Raw genomic sequence first — 21153 nt, 5'->3', positions numbered from 1 at the left:
GACAATGATGTAGTGTTATATATAAAAAAGTTAGGCTTCCAGATTTAAAAAAAAAAAATCAGCTTTCACCAGGATTTTGGAGATGAGAAAACATGCTTAGTGGAGCCCAATGGGCTGTTGGCTCAGCTCTGACATTGTAAACTATGTAAGCTGAGAAGCTGTTCAGCTAGCTGTGCTCGGCTCTCTGTACTGAAGGGGTAATGGACTCGCAGGTCATTGTGCACATCAGAGGAGTTCAAGCATGTGCAGCACTTAGAAGCTGGTGCTTAGTAATGTTGGCTCATTGACAGAAGAGGGGAAATGAGATGTGTTAAAAACGCATGTGCTGGTTTGTGATTTGAAATATGGTGGACCTGTTAGTCTAAGCAATTCATGCCTCAGTGTCCCACCTAGCAGATATTGGACCAAATCCTAATCACGGCGCTGCGGGCAGTGAGCACACGCTCACATGAATGCTAAGAGCATTCATCCAGTAGCTTTTACCTGCTGAACAACATGGCCTGTTCCTAGATGGGGCAAAGTTAGGGATCTAGCATTTGAGTGTGGCACAGGTCGGTACAGCTATTAAGGGTCTTGTTTCAGTGGAGCAACCTGCAAACCTTGCTTGCAAGTATTCAGCAGACGTAGAAAAATGGGAGCAAGAATGCTATTAACAAACTCTGACCTCAGTGAGCAAGTCACAGCCATCAAAAAGCCACACTTCAGGACCAAGTGTGGCCACTCTGAGGAAGCAGCAGTTGAGAGCCGTGTCCTGGGGGGGTCAGTTAGCCCTCACCTGACTCACTTGCAAACCACCACGTGTCTTCCCAGTGGTGTGGCCTGAAGCATCAGTTCATCTGTGTTATGAGGAGGTTGGGTTGTATTGATGGAGTGCTGCTGTATTTCGGTATGTCAGAGAAGGCAGGGCATGCCTCCATTTGCACTGAAGCCCAGCTGCTCACGGCACACCCCTTCATGTTCCCTTGGGGACATTTCCTGTGCTTCTTGATGCTCTCTATGACTTGACTTGGTGCATAGTTTGTAATCTCGTCCCTTGGTCAGGTTTGCTTATCCTCCTAATGGAGCTCTCTTCCCAGTTACTGGGAAAAAACCAAACCTCTGACTAGTCAGTAAGATGGATGAGAGGGAATTAAAGGAAATAGCCGCAGCTGTCATTTCCTCTGGGTGGGTTGGTCCTGGGGTAATTCAAATGACTGCCGGCAACAGCAGAGCCAGGTCCTCAGCCCGCTTCTCTTGCAGCTTGTGCCGCTGCACATCACACGTGTGTGTTCACGTGAAGCTCCCTGGCTTGTACCACATGCCGTATACAAGTAACACCTGGCATGATTTTTGTTGTTGTTACATTAAATTTTATGGAACTGACTTTGCAGGTCAAGTCATCACCTGGGACCAAAGGCTTTCCCTTTCGGTCCTGGTTCATGTCCTGGCTGCTCTACCTCCAACCCAGCTCCCTGCTAATGGCTTGGGAAAAACAGTGCAGGATGGCCCAAGTGTTTGGACCCCTGCCACCCATGTGGGAGACACAGATGAAGTTCCTGACTTTAGTCGTGTCCAGGACTGGCCAGTGAAGCCATCTGGAAACTGAACCAGTGGATACAAAAATTCTCTTCTCTGTCTCCCTTTCTCTCTGTGATTTCCAAAATAATTAAGATAAAATAATTTTTAAGAAATTGTATTACAATTTGCTGTTACCTTGGGCAAGGCTCAAAATCCAGAAGGCACTACAGGAATTCCTCAGAGAGAGAGTCCATCTGCATCTGACTGGCTTCTGATCAGCGTGGAGTATGGAGGCTCCACCTGGGCTCTGCTGACCAGAGCCGCTCGCAGCTACCAGCTGCCAAGGACTCTCAGAACCCTGAGAATACAGGGGCTTTGATGGCACTCCCCGCCACCAGCAGTATTCTCCGGGGCTCAGGATTGATCACCCCTGTAACTATGCTGCTTTTCTTATAGCCTGGTGTTCTTTCTGTATGTTTGTTCAAAAGGAAAACTGCAGCTATTTGTATTGTTTCTGTAGAAGCATTTCGGGGACAAGCATTGTGGCATACTACCTAAAACCACTGCCTCCAGTGCCAGCATCCTGTGCGGGTGCTAATTCATGCCCTAATTGCTCCTATTCCAATTCAGCTCCCTGCTGATGGCCTGGGAAAAGCAGTGGAGAATGGCCCAAGGCCTTGGGACCCTACCACCCTTATGGGAGATCTGGATGAAGCTCCTGGCTCCTGATGGCACCTGGTCTGATGCTAGCCATTCCGTTCATCTAGGGAGTGAGCCAGCAGAAGGCAGCTCTCTTTCTGTCTCCCTGGCTCTCTTACCTCTCTAAAAATAGATTTAAAAATTTTTTTTTTCTTTTCTGTAAGTTTTCTCAGATGATTTCTTGAGAATCCACACCTTGTTGGGTGTGAATCTCACAAAGTAAGAAATTTTTAAAATGTTCTCCATAAGATGCTTTTTGAATAAAGCAGATTTATCGCATTGCCTTCTTTACTTTTCATCTGATGAAATTCAGTTTAGTTTTTCTAAAATCATTATTAGAAGACTTCATTTTATCGCTTCTTGGCCTTTTGGCTAAGAGTAAGTGTAGAAGACTTCATCTTGCTATTCAGAGGAAATTAAAAAATATTTGGCAGTGATTTTTCTCAGACTTTCAGTATTTTTCTAAGCAATTTGGTTATTGCTAAAACTAAATTTTTTTAACTTTCCTTTGATCTTAGCTAACTTATACTTTTTCTTTGATTATGTTTTCAGAAAAGTAATTAGTATGGTAGATGTTTGAATATTAAGACTTATTATTTGGAAGGCAGAGAGAGACATCAGTCTTCTATCTTTTAGTTCATCCCCCACATGGCTGCAGCAGTAGGGCTGGATCCAGTGGAAGCCAGGAGCCTGAAATTGCAGCCATGTCTCCCTTGAGGCAGACAAAGCTCACGCACTTGAAGCATCATATATTGTTTTCCCAGCACATGAGAGGGAGCTGAGCTGGATTGGAAGCAGAGTGGTCACAGCTCTGACACCAGGCAGCACCCTGACGTGGAATGTGGGCATCTCAAGCAGCAGGTCAGCCAGCACACAACATCTGCCCCATTTTACTTTTTAATTGATATACAAGTATATTAATCATGTGCAAAATGCTTTGAGCATGTGCCTGCTGTGACGTGATTAAATTTAGCTAAGTAACTTGTACTTTATTTTCATGTGTCTGTACTGAGACCTTAAACAATTGGATTGGGTACTGTTAAAGTTGTACTTTGCCATAATTTGGAACGCTTAGGAGTCTATCACTGTGTTTATTTGATTAATTAATTTTATTCACTTGGAAGGCAGCAAGAGATACTAGAGTTTGCATGTGCTAGCTCCCTCCTGAAAACCCACGAAGGCGGAGGCTGAGTCAGGCCAAAGCCAGGAGCCTCTAACTCTGGGTAGGTCTCCCATGTGGTGGCAGGAACTCGGGGACCTCATGCACTCTCCTGGCACTTAGAATTGGGAACTGGAGCTGGGACTTAGGCAGTCTGATCTGGGATACTCACATTCTAAGTGGCGTATTAATCACTGTGCTAAATCCTGCCCCATCATTATTTTCCTTTGATTTATTTCCTTTTTAGTGTTATTAAAAGCATAGAATTTTATTAATATTGCTCAGATTCACACATAAAGGAAGTATTCAATTATGATACTTATCTCTCAGAGTGAAGCTGTGCTTAAGTTGTGTTACTTCCATAACTTTATGATTTGACAAATTAGTATTAGCGATTGAAAATTTAGTATAAGTAAATAAAGGTAAGTTGTGGGTGGGACGGCATCCTTCCACCTTGCTTTTATGGAGAAGTGTTCAAAATCCAGGTATCTAGAATGACAGTCTCAAAATTGTGGGTCACTTTTGAAACCTAGTTCATGTGTCCGTGCTAGATGATGTTTACCGATGGAGCCATTTCCTGCTGTGATTCACATGATATTCAAGAGGGAGAGAGCCCTTTGTGCTACTGGTCTTCCCCTGAACCATGGGACATCTTGGGCCATGTGCAGACCAAACAAATGACTGGTCCTGGACTCGTTTCTTTTTCATACCGTTGGCTCTCACTTCCTGACTAAAATTACAGTGCCAGTTTTTATTTGCTTTATTCAGTATTTCCTGTTGGAGTGATTTTCATACTAATGCTGTAACAGCATGTTATGTTGATGTAGTTAATATTAGAGAGCTTGGAAAGCCATATGGTGTGTTGGACAGTTCAAAATATACTGGGGCTGCTGCCGTGGCTCAACGAGTTAATCCTCTATCCAATGATGCCAGCATCGCATATGGTTGCTGGTTCATGTCCTGGTTGTTCCACTTCTGATTCATTTCTCTGCTTGTGGCCTGGGAAAGCAGTGGAGGATGGCCCAAAGCCTTGGGATCTTGCACCTGCTTGGGAGACCCGAAAGAGGCTCCTGGTCCTGACTCCTGGCTTCAGGTTAGCTCAGCTCTGACCATTGTGGCCATTTGGAGAATGAACCAGTGGATGGAAGACCTTCTGTTTCTATCCTTCTCTCTGTGGATCTGCCTTCCCAATAAAAATAAATAAGTCTTATATACCGTAGTAGTTCCTTGGAAGCTTTCAGTATCCTGACATGACATTTTGAAAATAAGATGTGGGCCCGGCGGCGTGGCCTAGCGGCTAAAGTCCTCGCCTTGAATGCCCCGGGATCCCATATGGGCGCCGGTTCTAATCCCGGCAGCTCCACTTCCCATCCAGCTCCCATCTAGCTCCCTGCTTGTGGCCTGGGAAAGCAGTTGAGGACGGCCCAATGCATTGGGACCCTGCACCCGCGTGGGAGACGGGGGTGGGGGTGGTTCCTGGTTCCCGGCTTTGGATCGGCACACATTGGCCCGTTGCGGCTCACTTGGGGAGTGAATCATCGGATGGAAGATCTTCCTCTCTGTCTCTCCTCCTCTGTGTAAATCTGGCTGTAATAAAATAAATAAATCTTTTAAAAAAAAAAAAAAGAAAGAAAATAAGATGTGAGGTTATTTGCGAAAAGTTAAGACAGAGTTTGCAACCTCCTCCCTGCCAAGAGGGAAAAGAAGTTCAGCTTTCCTGGAGCAGAGATCCTTACCATGCACTCAGTGTGCCTCGAAACAGGCTTCCTGGGGTCTAAGGTGTTTTCACATCATCTATGACTATGCTTCAAAAGCTGCTTCCAAAGCAGGAACCAAGAAACATTGTTGTGGTCATCATACTTTAATGAGGCAAACTCTTCGTTTTTATTTTGCAAATACCATTTTCTTTAACTCTAGGATAATCTTTGTTTTTAAGTGTTACTGCCTATACTGATAACAGCCTAAATTAGTTAGGTTATTCTTTTATTCTACCTCAATCTAAAATAAATGAATCTTTTTGAAGAACTACAGATACAAAAATACTGGATGGTAAAATGAAATATGATACAATTAAAATTTTATTTAAAAGGTGGCGTGACAGAGAGAGAGGGCGAGTATGCATGCTGATTTACTTAGCACAATAGCCAGGACCAAACCATGCTGAAGCTGGGAGCCACGGACTCCATTCGGGTCTCTTACATGGGTGGCAGGAGTCCAAGCACTTAAGCCATTGTCTGTTGCCTCCCAGGTGCGTTAGCAGGAAGCTGGGAGAGGATGTGGAGTGATTGCTGCGTATGAAATCATGCTGTGGTATGGGATGTGGGTGTGTGGCACAATGACTTCATCTGTTGCACCACGAATGCTCACCCTTGCACGTGGCGTTTATGACTCACTGGCTGTGAGGGCTTGAGGGCTGTGGAGACAGGGAAGCCAGCTCTGCTGAGCACATAGGATGGGGAATGGGTGGAACACATCAGGCCAGAAGAGCCTGGGCATTGACCTTTTCAGACTGAAGCGTAGTCAAAGCCATAGTGCTTAATTTAGGTTGTATTCCTTCCATTGTCTTGGGAGCTGGCCTAATGATTTACCTTATTGCCAGTGTAATTAAGAAGTTCTGTTTTTACTGCAACACCATTGGATAAGTACAAGGAGCAATTTGGTAACATACAAAGTAATTTGAACATTTCTTAATTGAAATACCACTTGACTTAGGTTTCATGTGGTGACATTTGATGAAGGAGAGAGCCAGGGTGTCAGGGTTAGAAAGGAGGAGGTATGTTCTGACTGGCCACACTTGTTCAGTGTCACAATTTCATATGTAAAAAAACATGGTTTATACTATATATACATTCATTTTACTTGACACTTTAAAAGGAAACTTTAGGAAAGTCTTGGGTTACAGAGTGTATTATAAAAAAGCTATGCATAGAATTAAAAAATAAATATTTGTACCAAAATAAACTTCACCTTTTAGTTCCATTTCTCTGTAAACTTTTTGAAGTTCCTTCCTATACCTAGGGCATGAAACACAATGTTCGCACATATTTTCTGGAATCAGTAGATGAGTAACAAATAAAATAAACGGAGGAAGAAAGAATAATTACTTCAGATCTTCACTTATTCCAGTATTCTGAACGTCAGCTTTCTCTTCTGCTTGCTGGAGAATCTCAAAAAAGGGGGGACATGAGATTTCCCCGCCTGCCAGGTCACCCCAGGAGACTTAGGGAAGAGTGCTGTGCCACCCCCTGCCCTCTGCTGACTTCTTAGTTGGATGCTGTTACCTATATGAGTGTAGGCTGTGGTTAATGGAGGTAATAAAGATGATAGTTCAAGTAATTTGAAGTCCTGTAACATATAAAGCCCTGCCTTTTTGAATCATTCTTCACAGGCTGCCTAAATTGTATCTGTGTGAATTCTGTCTAAAATATATGAAAAGCAGAACTATTCTGCAGCAGCACATGAAGAAGTGTGGCTGGTTCCATCCACCTGCCAATGAGATTTACCGCAAGAACAATATTTCTGTCTTTGAGGTAAGGTTGCTTTGTGGTCATTACTTTTATCCACATTTTGTGGCATCTAAATGTGATACTTGATTTTCTAGAAACTGTTGTTTTAAGGCAGTGAGTAAATTATTAGCCAAATGAGAAGCAGGATTTAGCCTGCCTGAGTGGTACTACATTCACAGCTTGACCATGGTTCTTTCGTATTTCATTGAATTAAAGACATCAGTTATAATATATCTTACTCTTTTATACGAGACTAAAAAGGGAAATGTATTCATTATAATGAGTTATAACTTCATTTGAATATAAGCGCAGGCTCATTAGAACTTCTTTTGTGTGTGAAATGCCAAAAATTTTGTATTTGTATGTAGAGCATTTTAAAATCTATGAAAGCCAGCATTTAAGGGACATGATTTCTATGAAGAGTGAGCATCTCAGGGATGGTATTACTAAGTTTTGAACATGTGGCTGGCATGAGTTGGGCAATGGCTAGGATTCTGTATTACTGTGTGTAGCAGTTGTTCATTTCCCGAGTTCTGTGATCCAAGCATCAGGTGTTACTTGGTACTTGTTCTGTGCCCGGTCATAGACTTTGAGATGAACAGGATCCTTTCAGGCTCTCAGTGTCTGGGTCTTCCCCAAGGTGTTGTTCTGATAGGATCAGCCAAGCGCCCTGGGCGCTTCTTAAGAGAGAAAATGAATAATATGTGATGCACAGTGCTGTTTCAGAATACCCCAAAGCAGGTGATTTCTCAGCTGAAGCATGTTAGTTTGTATTTAACAAAGCAGTGTGCCTGACAGCGTCTTGGCAGCTAAGTGCATGTCCAGTGGCATGCGTGCCAATGAATGAGCCTGTCAACAAGGTGCCAGGAGCCAGAGGCTGCCCTGAGCCACATTGGCAGATCACCACAGGCAGTGCTCAGAACTCCTTCAGGTCACTTCAGTTGGGAGCAGACCTGGTGATGGGCATCAGGAGCTCACATGCATGTCTGTGGTTGAATCAAATACTTTGGACAAGTGAAGGGTGCCATCTAAGAGGTCCTGCAGTTAATCTTGATAAAAGTAAAAAACTGGATTTCTAAGCCCCATTGTCCCCCACCCCTACCCCTCATCTAGCTGCCCACGTTGCTGGAGAGTCTGGCTGTCCTCTGTGGGTGCTGCTACCAGCTGCCCTGGGACCGGGCTGGGAATGTCCCGGATGCTGGTCAGGGATGTGGTTTTCTCTGGGTTGAAGAGACACTGCAGACTGTTTCATTCTCTGCCCTTTTCCCTCTAGGTTGATGGGAACGTGAGTACCATTTATTGTCAAAACCTGTGTCTCTTGGCAAAGTTGTTTCTTGACCACAAAACACTCTATTACGATGTGGAGCCATTTCTTTTTTATGTACTAACACAGAATGATGTCAAGGGCTGCCACCTTGTTGGCTACTTTTCTAAAGTAAGTACAACAGCTTGAAATGTTTCTATGCCTGTGAAATCTAAAGCAGCCTTGGCTCCTGGTTTGGAGTCAGACACTACGGGATGCAGTATTCTGTAGGTGTCATCTAGCTGGTGGGGTGGAAGATAGAAGGAACATTCGGAAAGTATTGTGTGCTAGAAGGGGCCCAGTACCCCTGTGCAGGATGAGTCTCCTAGGAATGTGGGCTGTTGGCAATACTCAGGAGAATTTTAACGGTGCTCGCACTCCCGTGGAGAAAACAGACACGGCTTGTGCAGTAAACATGGTCATTATCTCAGAGCCCTTGCTCAGCTTGGATTGTATCTGTTTGAATTTTAGCCATGGAAGTGAGAATAAGAAGCCATTTTCTGTTAAAGAATACTTTCTCTCAATCTTCATTCTCTTAGGGAAGAAAAATGTCTAGTCACACTAAATCAATAAACGTTTATATAAGCAAGCCATGATAAAATGTGAAAATGTGTAAATGGTGGACTTCGTAAGAGTCCTTCAAGTAGACCACTTCGTTAAGTATGATTTAGAACATGTTGATTAATTTATAAACATGTATAACTACTCATTCTTCAGGGCAGTTGTGGAATGTTAGGCACAACTCAGGAGCTTTCATACCCAATGTAGCAGCAAAAAGGAAGTGAAGGAAGTTTGGCAGTTCCTAGACGTCAGCTTTGGCTTTGCAGATGGTGCAGAGCCCAGGCTCCCCTGCTGGGTTGCAGCTAGGGCTAAAGGGGACCATTGGGTCCTGTGTCCTGCCCTCCTGGGACTGTTGCTTTGTGGGTAACAGTAGTGACTTCACACTGCTCTCTTCTCCCACGGGGTGTTGTTTTCTTTGGTGTGCACTGCTGGTCTCTAAGCACTGGGCTGTGGTTTGGCTGGTAGTTTTGTTTGTTAATCATTAGCGTTGCTATTCAGTTTTTACCACACTGTTTTAAAACTTGGCTCTTACTTTCTCCACCAGGAAAAGCACTGCCAACAGAAATACAACGTCTCTTGTATAATGATTCTCCCACAATACCAGCGCAAGGGCTATGGCAGGTTTCTCATCGATTTCAGTAAGGATTTTATTCACATACAGTCTCCTCAGCACTTCTGTGCAACCTCTTTCTGTGAAGATGTTAAAGATTCATAGTTGATGTATTAGCTGCTATTATCTTGTCATAAAACTGTATGGATTTCAAAACCACAAGTCCTTTGGATTAGAGACAATATTTTTAAATAGCTGATAACTGTAGTTCAGTGTGATCCATAGGAAATACCTTTAATTTGTATCTGCTCACTTATTCTAGAATATAGTTTTAAGCAGTAATACTAACAATAATACTAAAAATGTTATGGAACTGCTTACAGTATAATATTAAAGAAGTGTGGCACCTGCCCATTTTTGTTACCCACTTGCCTAAAGTGTGCATCTCTTGAGTAGAAGGTTCTACCTAGTGGTCAGAAACAGACAAGACCTTTAAAAATCTCGAGAATGATGCAGGAAATAATTCAATCTGAATCAAAAAGTGAAAACTAAGTTATGATGAGTTCATTGTGGAATTTGCAGTTTCTCTTGCTCTTCCATGATCTTGCTTACAAAGTTAAATGTTTTCAATAAATTTTTGAATGATTACAAAATTATGAAAGGAAGCCTCTTACCCCCACCCCCCCCAATATTATTAAAATATTTAAAGGAATATGTGCAGACATTATGGTTCAGACTAACAATTTTGATTCTCAACAAGTTAAATTCTCGTCTAACCAATTAATCCCACTGTTCTTGGCTTTAGACCACACATACTTCTAACTGTATCTTACAGAAAGGCGGTGCTACTTTGTTGTGTGTTTTCTAGGCCTTCTTAGATGAATTGCAGAGTGTGGAACTCGTATTTCCATCCTGTTTTGAAATTTGACTCAGGATTGGACATGTTATATGCCATTAAAGAACAAGCTTGGGGAAATGTTTTATTTAGGGTGATTAGTCTTTCTGAGATGGCACAATCAATAACACATGACTTCCATGTTTTCATTTTTGGTAATACTCGTATTTTGAGATTACCATTCTTACAGCACATTTAAATTGGTCGATGACGAAAGGACATTTTCTCTACCAGCTCCAATTTTTGTTCTCTTTTCCCTTAAAGTCCTTGCCTTCTGTAATTCCTGTGAGTCACTTACTAGACAGAAGTACATGACATATGCTCACAGTGCCACTCACACTCATGTTGGTGGCCTTGCTTGCCAAGAATTAGAGTGATGGGTAACTTTAAGGAGAACTCCAGTTGAGGTGAGAAATTATTTTGTTTTCTTTAAGAGCAGTCTTGCTAGGATTACATAAAAGCCAAGCTATTCTTTTTGTCTGTCTCAGTTCAAATAAAGGCATTGCCATCTAGTGGTCCCAGTGAGACATGCCTGGATGGTAGTGCCCTGAGATACCAAAGCCGTAACTGTCATCGTCTCATAATGCACCCTGCTAGTAGGGGTCCTGATGGTTAACAGTGTGGATGTTTTAACAAAGTGGTTTGTATTAACTACAGCTAGATAAACACTCACCTAATGTTCAATATATACATATTATGTGATCTTACAGATATTGATATAATTTTGTAATTGTGTTCACCTTTTTGAAAGGAATTTACCTTTGAAATTATTTTTGATGGTAGTATTTTGATTAGCTACAGAGGAGAGTGTTTTTGATTTTGGTGAATCAAGCATTTCTAGGGTTGCTGATGGCATCTGTGATTTTGGGATTTCTTTAGGTTATTTGTTATCAAAACGTGAAGGCCAGGCAGGGTCTCCAGAGAAACCATTGTCAGACCTAGGCCGACTTTCCTACATGGCTTATTGGAAAAGTGTAATACTGGAGTGCCTTTATCACCAAAATGACAAGCAAATCAGCATTAAGAAGCTAAGCAAGTTGACTGGAATCTGCCCTCAAGACATAACGTCCACACTCCACCACCTGCGAATGCTGGACTTCCGCAGTGACCAGTGAGTATCACACCCTTGGTTTCCCTTCAAAGGATGCAGGGCAGCCAGGTGATGGTCAGGCACTGGTGCTCATGGTGGTGCCAAGCATGCCATTGATGCCGTCTCTGTAGTACAGGGGAAAGTGTTAACCAGACTTGCTGTTCTGTTCTTCATGGACACTGCATAGGCAGCTTGCTCTTCTGTTTTAAGATTTTTTGTTTGTTTGTTTTTTGTTTGTTTGTTTGTTTGTTTTACAATCTTGACATAATTAGGGTAAAAAAGTTCAAGCACTACAGGAAGATGGGCAAGACAGTTCCATATTGTTTCCATAATATATCTGATGTAAAAGGGGATTTTAAGGGAGAAGCCCCACCCAGTCTTCCACCCACCCCAGGTCCCAGATGTGGGGCGTGCTCCGAGGATCTTGCTCAAGTGGTTTTGATAGTTCAACAGTTATGAATCGCTGCCACACTCACCACTCCAAGCATGATGAAGTCGTTGGAGAATCCACTGATTGACATAGTCCACTATAGAGTCTCCGTTTGCCCAGTATTTTCATTGCTAACATATAGCTGAGGTGGTTGATTGACTTGTTCTGTCCTCTGTCATTTGATGGTTAGGGTTCTGAGTCCGGAAGCTCAATTGGTGGGGATCCCCAAAGAAACTTTGTCTGAGGTGTTCCCAGACCAGATTCCTGTATGTACTAGCAAGCACAGCCCAGCACAGTCAATTGCCCCAATCAGCTGGTCGTTGCAGTTGCTGGGTTGGTTCTGTTTTCAGCCCCAACTTCCACTGGAACCAATGGGTGTTGCAGTCCAGCCTGGTTCTGCCCAGCACATACTTGGCCCTCACATAAACCAGTGGGAGCTGCAGCCTAGTCGGAGCGACCCACAATAACCCCCACCAGGCGCGCCCTCCTACCCTGGTTTGCCAGTATGTGTGGCAGACTAGTCCAGTCTGTCCCACATCCCCTTCTGCTCTCATGCATGTCAGTGGGTATTAAAACCTTGTTCCATCTAACCAGCTTAACTATCCAGCCTTCATGGATGTTGTTGGGTATCTGTCTAGCCACTCCAGCCCCTGTCCTAGTTTTCGTGCCTTCCCGTGGGGGGTGGTAACCCAAGAGGGAGGAGTCCAGTATTTCCCTCCCAGGCAACTCCCACTCCCAGATTATGCACTCTCCAGGTGGTTCTGTGGTTTAACTTGACAGCACTAGCTCCCAGTGCCAGATTCTGCTAGCTGATGCTGTGGCTAAACCCCAACAACCCTCACCCACTCTAATTGTAGATTGCACCAGTAGGAATAATCAGCCCAGCCTGGTTTTTCCCTGATCTGGTCCACATGAGGTGCACAGGTGTTGTAGCCCTGCCTAGTCTGGTCTGTCCCCATCCCAGCTCACGCTTTCCAGTGGGAGTAGCTGTCCAGCAAGGGAACCACCCCTTATTCCCCTGCTGGCTCTGTCCCCTCCCTTCCTGATTCTCACATGTGCTGGTTGGGTGCTGCGGTCACATCTGGCACAGACAACCTCACCTTGGCATTCCTTGTTGTGCACTGCTTTTGTCGCGACTGAACCTGGCTCAACCCACACTCTGTTCCAGCGTTCACATTCGCCAGTGGATGACGTGAACTGATTTCAGCCTGGTCTGCCCCCGACCCATGCCAAATGTATGCCAGTGGGACACTTTTCATGAACTCTTCTGGGCTGTTTCCTTCCACGCTTCTTGCGCTTAACTGCAGGGTCTGTGTCCTGCCAGAGGAGTTGCCAATGCTCCTCCGTCAGAACCCCTCTGAGTGCCAGATTTCGCGCATACCAGTGGATCCATGAGTCAGCACTACTCAGTTCGCCTCCTGTCCTAGCAGAAACAGTGGCTTTTCCTAACTGGCCTTCAACCCATTCTGGTTCTTGCTGTTGGATGTTTCAGCCTAGCCATGGCTCATCCATACCCACATATAGCTCATACATGGCTCAGTTGGTGTTGAGACCTAGCCTAGTCCATCCCACATCTACCCTGGTCCTCCAGAATACCAGAAGGTGTTGCAATATGGCCCGGCCTGGTGCATCTAGTCCCAATCCACTCTTTTGCCAAGGGATACTCAACTGTACCCTGATCGGAACGCAGCCCCATCCCAGCTCATGCGCCCCTTGGTGGGAACCTCCACCCAGCTAGGGTGTCCCCTTAGCTCTCCAACCGGGCCTGTTCCCAGCCAGTGTTCAGCATGCTAGTGGTTGCTCTGACTCAGCTTGGCACAGCCCGTCACCTGTCGCAACCCTTGCCTTAGACACTGTGGTTCAGCGTCCGTGGCTCACGCAGACCAGTTGGTGCAAGAACCTAGCTGGGCATGTCTTGTGCTCCATGCTGGTTTCTACTTTTACTTGTGGGCTAAGGTTTGCTCAGTACTGCCCAGTGCACCCATTCCATCGCCTTTTCATACATTGACGAGCCATTGGAGCTACTTTGCCCAGCTTGTCCGACCCCCAGGTCTGGACCACCTGTTCACCAGTGGGAGCTATGACTCACCAGGGGAGTTTCCTAAGTTTCTCCCCTTGATCTCCACCCAGACCTAGTTCTCATACATGCCATTGGGTTTTAGGCCAGTGCCTAGCGTAGTCTGGCCTTCCTTTTGGCCTTGCATGAGCTGGTGAATGTTGTAGCCTGGTCCACCCCACACGCTATTCAGGATGCACATTCGGATGCTGCTGCCTTGACCAGTCCAGACTGTTATCGGTTCTTTAATCTGTGATTGATGGCAGGCTCCTTGGTCACACCTAGTTTAGTCCATCACCACTCCATCTCTTGAAGTAACCTGTGGGGCTAGAATTTCCACAGGGTTTGGCCCACACATCCCCCACAGAATCTTCCCCCGGATATGGTTCTCTAGCGTGTTTGTTAATGTCATGGCCCTGTTTAATGTGACTGGTCTCCGCTGGGTCAGTTCTGTTTCCAGCCCTGTCATCCACTTGGACCAATGGGTATTGTGGTCCAGCTCGATCCTACTTACTTCATACTCGGTCCTCATGCAAACCAGTGGGAGCTGCAGCCTAGTTGGGGCGACTCCCCGTAACCCCCACCAGGCCTGCTCCATTCCCTGGTTCCCATGCATGCGAGTATGTACCGCAGGATTGTTCAGTCTGTCCCACCTCCCATTAAGCTCTGGTAGTTGTCAACGGACATTGAAGCCTAGTTCGACCCAACCAGCCTACTATCCAGCCCACACACATACTGGCAGGTGCCTTTCTGTTTAGCAACCCATGCCCTTGTCCTGGTTTTCGTGCTCTCCAGTGGGAGTGGTTACCCACGAGGGAGGTGCCCACTATTTCGCTACTAGGCCACTCCAACTTCTGGATTGTGCACTCTCCAGGTGGTTCTGGCATTTAACTTAACATAATTTGCCCCCGGTGCCAGTCGGCCATCTGATGATGTGGCAAAGCCCTACCAACCCTTGCCAACTCTAATTTTGCTTGCACCATTCGGAACAGTCAGCCCAATCAGGCCCTGCCCCGATCTAGCTCACATGAGGCCCACAGGTGTTCCCCTCACCTGTCTAAGCCTTTGCCTTCAATGCTGTCGCATAGTATCCCTGCCTCCTTTAGACCAGTTGTTGTAAGAGCCTGGTTTGGAATGACATGTGCTCCATCCTGATTTCTATTCCTTTTTTGTGGGTTGAAATTTGTTTGGTCCTGCCCAATCTGCCACCTTCCAGTTGCAACTCGGCCCATTCCACATCCTGTTTTAGGATACTCCTTCGGGTGATGCTGCTTTGACCTTCCCAGAATGCCATTGGTTCCTTTACCCATAAGTGATGGCAGGTGCCATGGTCACTCCTAGCATAGCCCCTTGCCACCCCAGCTTGCGAGCTATCCTGTGGGACTTGTATTTCCACAGGTTTAGGCCCACACTTCCCCCATAGAGTTTACCCCCAGACCAAATTCTCTCGTGTGCTGGTAAGTGTCTTGACCCTGCCGAATGTGACCAGTCCACTGTTCCACCACCCAGTCAAGTAATGCTGCCCAGCAAGACAGGCCCCCATCCATAGCTTTGATGTGGGCCGGTGTTTGATTTGTTTATTTTTAAAGATTGATTTATTGACTCCCCAGGCAGAGGTGTGGTGAGGAGAGAGTTCAGTCTCCCATACACTAGTTCACTCCCCAAATGGTTGCAGTGCTCAGGGCTGGAACAGGCGAAGCCAGGAACCTGAAATTCCACCTGGGTCTTCCATATGGGTGGTAGGATCCCAGGTAGTTAGGTCATCTTCTGAACTGGGACTCCATCACCACACAGGTAGGTATTTATCTGCAGGGTTTGCTGGGGCTGTGCTACCTTTTCACTTTGTGAACCTCTTGTACTTTGTTGATTGCTATAAACTTTTCTCTGGTTCCAGATTTGTGATTATCCGCCGGGAAAAGCTTATCCAGGATCACATGGCCAAGCTGCAGCTCAATTTGCGACCTGTGGATGTAGACCCCGAGTGTCTTCGCTGGACCCCCGTCATCGTCTCCAACTCCGTCGTCTCGGAGGACGAGGAAGAGGAGGAAGAAGAGGAGGAGGATGCTGAGGAGGGGGACAGCGAAGACGCCCAGGGCCGCAGAAGAGAGCTGGAGATCAGTGTAAGGGGCAGGAGGAGGCTGCTTTTGAGGACGAAAGATACATTTTTTATTTTCTTGAGTATTGGTAAAACAGACAAGTATCTTACCAATAGAATACATTTTCCCACCCTCAGCCCCTCTGTGCCGGAGCAAAGGCAAGAAAAGGAAAATTGGAAGCATTTGTCCCACCTACCTTCCCCTGTACCTCAACCCTTCCTACCCAATTGAGTGTTCCTCAGGGGTGAGCATCCTTGTCAACTATGTAAATAACACCAAAAATAAAATTATTAGAATAAATTCTTATGAGAGTTTCAGTTTTACTTCAGTGATAGAGATTTCAGGAAGAGTGAGTGTGCCTGCCTTATGAATGTATTCCTTGGCCGCAGGCTGGAAGGAGCCAGGCTGCCCAGGGGACTTGTGATGAAGTGTTATCCACTGGGCAGCGGCAGCTCAGGTTCGAGCTGTACAGGAGCAGAGAGGAGGACTCTAAATCCTCTAAATGGAGTCTAGATCTGACAGTTGTTAAAATGAGGACACATTTTTCTTGAAACAAACGTGAAGAAAATAGTGTTGCAAGCACACCTGTGTTTTCTTACCTTGCACTGAAGCCTTCAGTGGATAGGCAAGGCAATTTCAGAAATTTTCTTTCCTGTTTACAGACCCCCTCTCTTTCTTAACCATACCCCAAGAGCTTGTCTCTTCTCTGTTGATGAATTTCTGTCTTTAAGAAAGACTGGCACTGATAAGAACAGGCTGTGTCCTAAAGGTGGTACTGCCCATGGGTTAGGAGCACAAGACCCAGGCAAGTTCCTACTGCTTCGTCTGGTGGTGTGAAAACCCCCAGTACGGAAATAGTCATGTTAGCTGTTGATGCTTTTCCTTCGGAGAACTTAAAAAGTTAGCATAGGTAGAGAGAGCTGAACAGGACTGAAAAATTGACCAGTGTTGTTTTTGTTTTCTGAATCCAGGTGGGGAAGTCTGCCGCTCGAGAGAATAAAGAGCAAGATTGTTACTCTTCGGTAGAAAGTGAAAAGAAGCCGGAAGTAGCCCCCGCTGCCAACTCTGCCCGCTTGAGCAAGCAAGCCCTGGCCCGGGACTTGCTCCCAGCCAACAGCCAGCCACCTCGAAGGGGCCGTTGTGGGCGCAAGAGCCGGAGGACCCAGGACCGGTTCGGAGAGCAGGAGTGCAAGCTGCTGGCAGAGGAGAGCCCGCCGGCACCCCCAGAGCAGTATGCTGCCCAGTGCGAGGAGAAGCCAGAGGCACCCCATGAGCCACACCCCACTCCCGAGGAGCCACCCCCCACCTGCCGTGAGCAGCCCCGTCAGGGCCAGGACCGGAAGCCCGACGCACCCAAGCGGAGACTGAGTGAGGGCGTGGAGCTGTGGCGAGCCCAGCTCCAGAAGAGCCCAGAGGATCTCAAGTGCAGGGAAGGGACAGATCGGCTGCCTCGGCGCTACAGTGACGGTGATCGGGCCCTCCTCAGGGGCTTCAGTGAGAGCAGCGAGGAGGAGGAGCCTGAGAGCCCACGCTCCAGCTCGCCTCCAGTTCTCACCAAGCCCACCCTGAAGCGGAAGGTACCACCTGGCACCCTGATTTGCGTCCCTCCTGTAGTTGCAGCTCTAAGTTCCAGGCTTGAAACCTCAGAGTCGTGTAGCTTCACTCTTGCCAGGGAACGTGTGGAACGCTGTGACTTCCTAGGAGTTGTTTAGGAAGTGTTCATGTTGGGAGTGGAAAAGTAGCCAAAGGGCCCACTGGGTGAGGGCACTCGCCTCGCCTTAATCCTCCTGCTCACTGTCTTCCTCATCTCATGTGTGTCCTTCCAGTGGCAGCACTGATTGCTGTGGAAGACAGAGAGGGAGATCTTCTGTGCACTGGTTTACTCCCTGAGTGAATGCAGAGGCCAGAACTAGACCAGCTAAAGCCAGGAGTTGGTTGTAGGTCCCAGGTGCCTAGGTCATCCTCTGCTGCTTTTCCCAGGCACATTACTGGGTTTCTGTCAGACGTTCAGCAGCTTTGGTGTGGGGTGCCAGCAGTGAAGGTTGAGTCCACTACTGCAGCAGCCCCACCAGCAGTGACCTCTGGACTGTGTTTCAACCCATTGCAGAATTTGAGTGGGAATCAGTTATAATGAGTTCTGCTGAGCTGTACAGTAGTCCCGCCTTAGCTGCCAGAGAGTTCTGCGGCTTCACTGGGTGCCTAGGTGCCTTGTGGCCAGATTTAACTTGTGAGTTCAGCAAAGTGAGAGTTCAGCAACAACAGCTTAGATTACACTAGCGCAGTTATAAGGATATGCTGTAGTAAAAGTTGTGTGCATGTGAGCTGGCACTCTTGTGCTCTGTCTCCCTGAAAATCTCTTACTGTGCTTTGCCCTCAGAGAAAGCACGTACGGCTTCTGTTTGGCATATGCAGACTGGCAGCACCACCCCTTGTGGGTATTTTGTAGTACTAGAAGCAGAGAGTATGGGTTTTTGGTGTTTTGAGAGGATGGCCATCGAGGTAAAGTGTCCCTTGTTACAGAACAGAAAGTGTTTTTTCCGTGTGTGTGTGCATTAGAATGAGGGGATTTGCTGTCCCCGTCCCCACCCCACGCACAGCCCACATACGCCCTGGGGAGCAGAGCATCCATGCGAACTTTTAGGCCTTCTCTTCTGTCTGTTTATTCATGCACGTATGGCCTCATAGATGCTTACTTGATGGTTCAGTTCATAGTTGACCCTCATACAGTAGGAGTTTGAAGTGTGTGGGTCCACTTGAAGGTAAATATTTTAGAGATTGGCAGCAACTTAAAGAAAATCTGTTGATCAGCCTTAGTCTAGAAATATTGAAGTTTTTTTTTTTTTTTTAGGTTAGGTATGTCATAAACACATAGAATAGATTAGGCCCTGGTCTGTTTAATCGTTTACCATCAAGCTACTTAAAAATAGTTAAGTTTACCAAGACTGCCTGGTACCACTGGGCGTGAAGCTGCAACAGTGGGTCGTAACCCTGCTGCACGCTGTACCGTGCTCCCAGTCCCCCAGACCCCTCCTGTTGCTTCTTTGGTCAGCTGATGGCCTGCAAGATTCTGCCTTTTTGGGGAGCGGGGAAGATTTATTGTTTTATTTATTTGAAAGGCAGAGTTTCAGAGAAGAGTGGGGAGGTCAGTGAGAACTGTCATCCTTTGAGATTCATGGCCCAAATGACCACAACAGCTGGGACTGCCTGAGCCAGATCGAAGCCAAGAGCTCCATTCGGGGCCTCCTGCATGATTGCAGGGAGCCAAGCATGTGGGCCATCTTCTGGTTCCCATGGGATGTCCTGCTGAGGGTCTGCTTCCATTGCTGCGTGCTGCTCACCAGCTCGGACCAGCACTTCTCCCTCCAGTCAGTTGCCTGCTGAGTAAAATCTGACCTCTTGTAGATCTTAGATATTTTTCACTGTGTGTGATACGTGCAGCATACAGGGGGCCAGAGCTGTAGTATAGCTGGTAAAGATGCTGCCTACAGTGGCAGCAGTCCCTGCAGATGCCCGTTCAAGTCCTGGCAGTTCCACTTCTGAGCCAACTCCTTCCTAATGTGCCCAGGAAAGTAGCAGAGGATGACCCAAGCGCTTGGGCCACAGCATCCATAAGGAAGTCCAAGAAGAAGCTCCTGGCTTCAGTCCGCCCAGCTCCAGCCATCATGGCCATTTGGATAGAGAGAATAAGTGGTCAAAAGTATCTCTGTCTCTCTGTCTTTCAAATAAGATAAATCTTCAAAAAATACATGTAGCATACCAAAATCCATGTTCATCAACTGTTATTGCTAAGACTTCTAGTTCACAGCAGACCAGTGGCAGTCCACTGCTACTGCCTTTTTACCCCCGACTCCTTATAGTCCCTTTGTGTGGGGTGTTTGTGAGGACTAGAAAGTTCTCCCAGCTTGTGCTGTGTGTAGTTCTTGCTCCACTCTTACAATTGGCCACTTTTCTCCAAGCCAAAGGGTCCCTTTCAGTCTGATTTGAAAGCTGAATTCTTAGTAAAGTCAAAGTAAAAAATTGTACGTTTGACTAACTCTCCTGTTTATTACATAATCTGCATTGCATTCCTAGGGCTTACATTGCCTGTTTATAAAGTTAAAGGGGGAGGGGGAAAAAAAGCTACTTCTATGTGTTAAAATTAACAACAGGCAGTGAGATGAAGCAAGCACTTTTGAAGTTGTTGAAGAACTTCACCCAACTTGTATCACCCAGCTTGTATTGGGAGACTGTTCTGCACCTGCAGCAAAGTCTTTAACCTTTTTGGCATCTGTAGGATGAGCAGCTGGAGTACATAGCTCTTATTTTGAAGTCTTCGGTTGTGTAATTGATTAACCCAACCCACTGAAAAAATAGGGCTGGTTGTGTCTGATCTGAATAGTAAGGCTTGGTTTACTTTTTCAGTGATCATTTAGTTTTGTTCTTTCCAGTGTACCTCTCACAGCTAGCACGTGAAAATGGTGCCCCATGCCACTGGGCTGCAGGGTGGTGCTGTGAGCCACGGCTGTGCAGGCCCTTGGGCAGAAGACAGGTGTGGCACCTGTTCTGGACATGGCTGGCTGCTCTGGTGCCAGTCTGTCCCCTTGTCTAGCGCCTTTATATCCCTGATGCTTTATGGAGAGTATTTTGAAGTAGCATCCCATGTCTTTTGACAGTCAAAAAACAGCCCCTTCATTTTATGCATGCTAATTCGGGTGGGCTCTAGGCTTTTTTCATGTGCGCAATAGGAAAGATGGCATTCATTTCTATCAATAAAATCCTTGCTTTCTCCATGTGTAATAGAAACCGATTCTTCACCGAAGAAGGCGAGTCAGAAAGCGCAAGCACCACAACAGCAGCGTCGTCACAGAAACCATCTCTGAGACCACAGAGGTGCTGGATGAACCTTTCGAAGACTCGGACTCTGAGAGGCCAATGCCAAGGCTAGAACCCACGTTTGAAATTGATGAAGAGGAGGAGGAAGAGGATGAAAGCGAACCCTTCCACAGAGGATACTTTCATCGTCTGTCCTCACAAGACGTTCTCAGGGGCCGATCCTCTGCCAAAAGGAAGTCTAAAGATGAAGAAGAAGATGAAGAGTCAGATGATGCTGAAGGTATGCTTCAAGGAACTGCTACCTGTTGTAGGTGTGTGACCCTCAGGCCCGCAGTAGGAGCTCAGGCCCTCCCACATAAGGTGGAGCCACCTAATAAAAGCAGTGCACTGAGCTTCCCCTCGATTCGGGTGCCACATTTGCCTCTCTTAACAAGTATTTGGCTGTTAGGAAATGGTTCATCCTTGGCCTGACTGTCCTCTCTTAAGAGGCAGTTGGCCC

The 21153-nt window shown here is 46.3% G+C and overlaps 1 protein-coding gene across 4 annotated transcripts in view; it reads left to right on the top strand.

The window, feature by feature from the left end:
- KAT6A (lysine acetyltransferase 6A) overlaps positions 1 to 21153 on the top strand; it is a 108111-nt gene that overhangs the window by 82159 nt on the left and 4799 nt on the right. For all 4 annotated transcript variants that reach the window (XM_058669798.1, XM_058669797.1, XM_004592722.2 and 1 more), the window contains 7 exons: positions 6744 to 6885; positions 8135 to 8296; positions 9270 to 9363; positions 11050 to 11281; positions 15641 to 15866; positions 16814 to 17419; positions 20622 to 20934. In XM_058669798.1, the coding sequence (XP_058525781.1) occupies positions 6744 to 6885; positions 8135 to 8296; positions 9270 to 9363; positions 11050 to 11281; positions 15641 to 15866; positions 16814 to 17419; positions 20622 to 20934 (1775 nt within the window). The remainder of the gene's footprint in view (positions 1 to 6743; positions 6886 to 8134; positions 8297 to 9269; positions 9364 to 11049; positions 11282 to 15640; positions 15867 to 16813; positions 17420 to 20621; positions 20935 to 21153) is intronic.

The sequence above is a fragment of the Ochotona princeps genome, chromosome 11, assembly GCF_030435755.1.
Source record: "Ochotona princeps isolate mOchPri1 chromosome 11, mOchPri1.hap1, whole genome shotgun sequence".
Classification (NCBI taxonomy): domain Eukaryota; kingdom Metazoa; phylum Chordata; class Mammalia; order Lagomorpha; family Ochotonidae; genus Ochotona; species Ochotona princeps.
The sequence above is the reverse complement of the archived record's forward strand: the minus strand, read 5'-3'. Positions and strand labels throughout refer to the sequence as shown.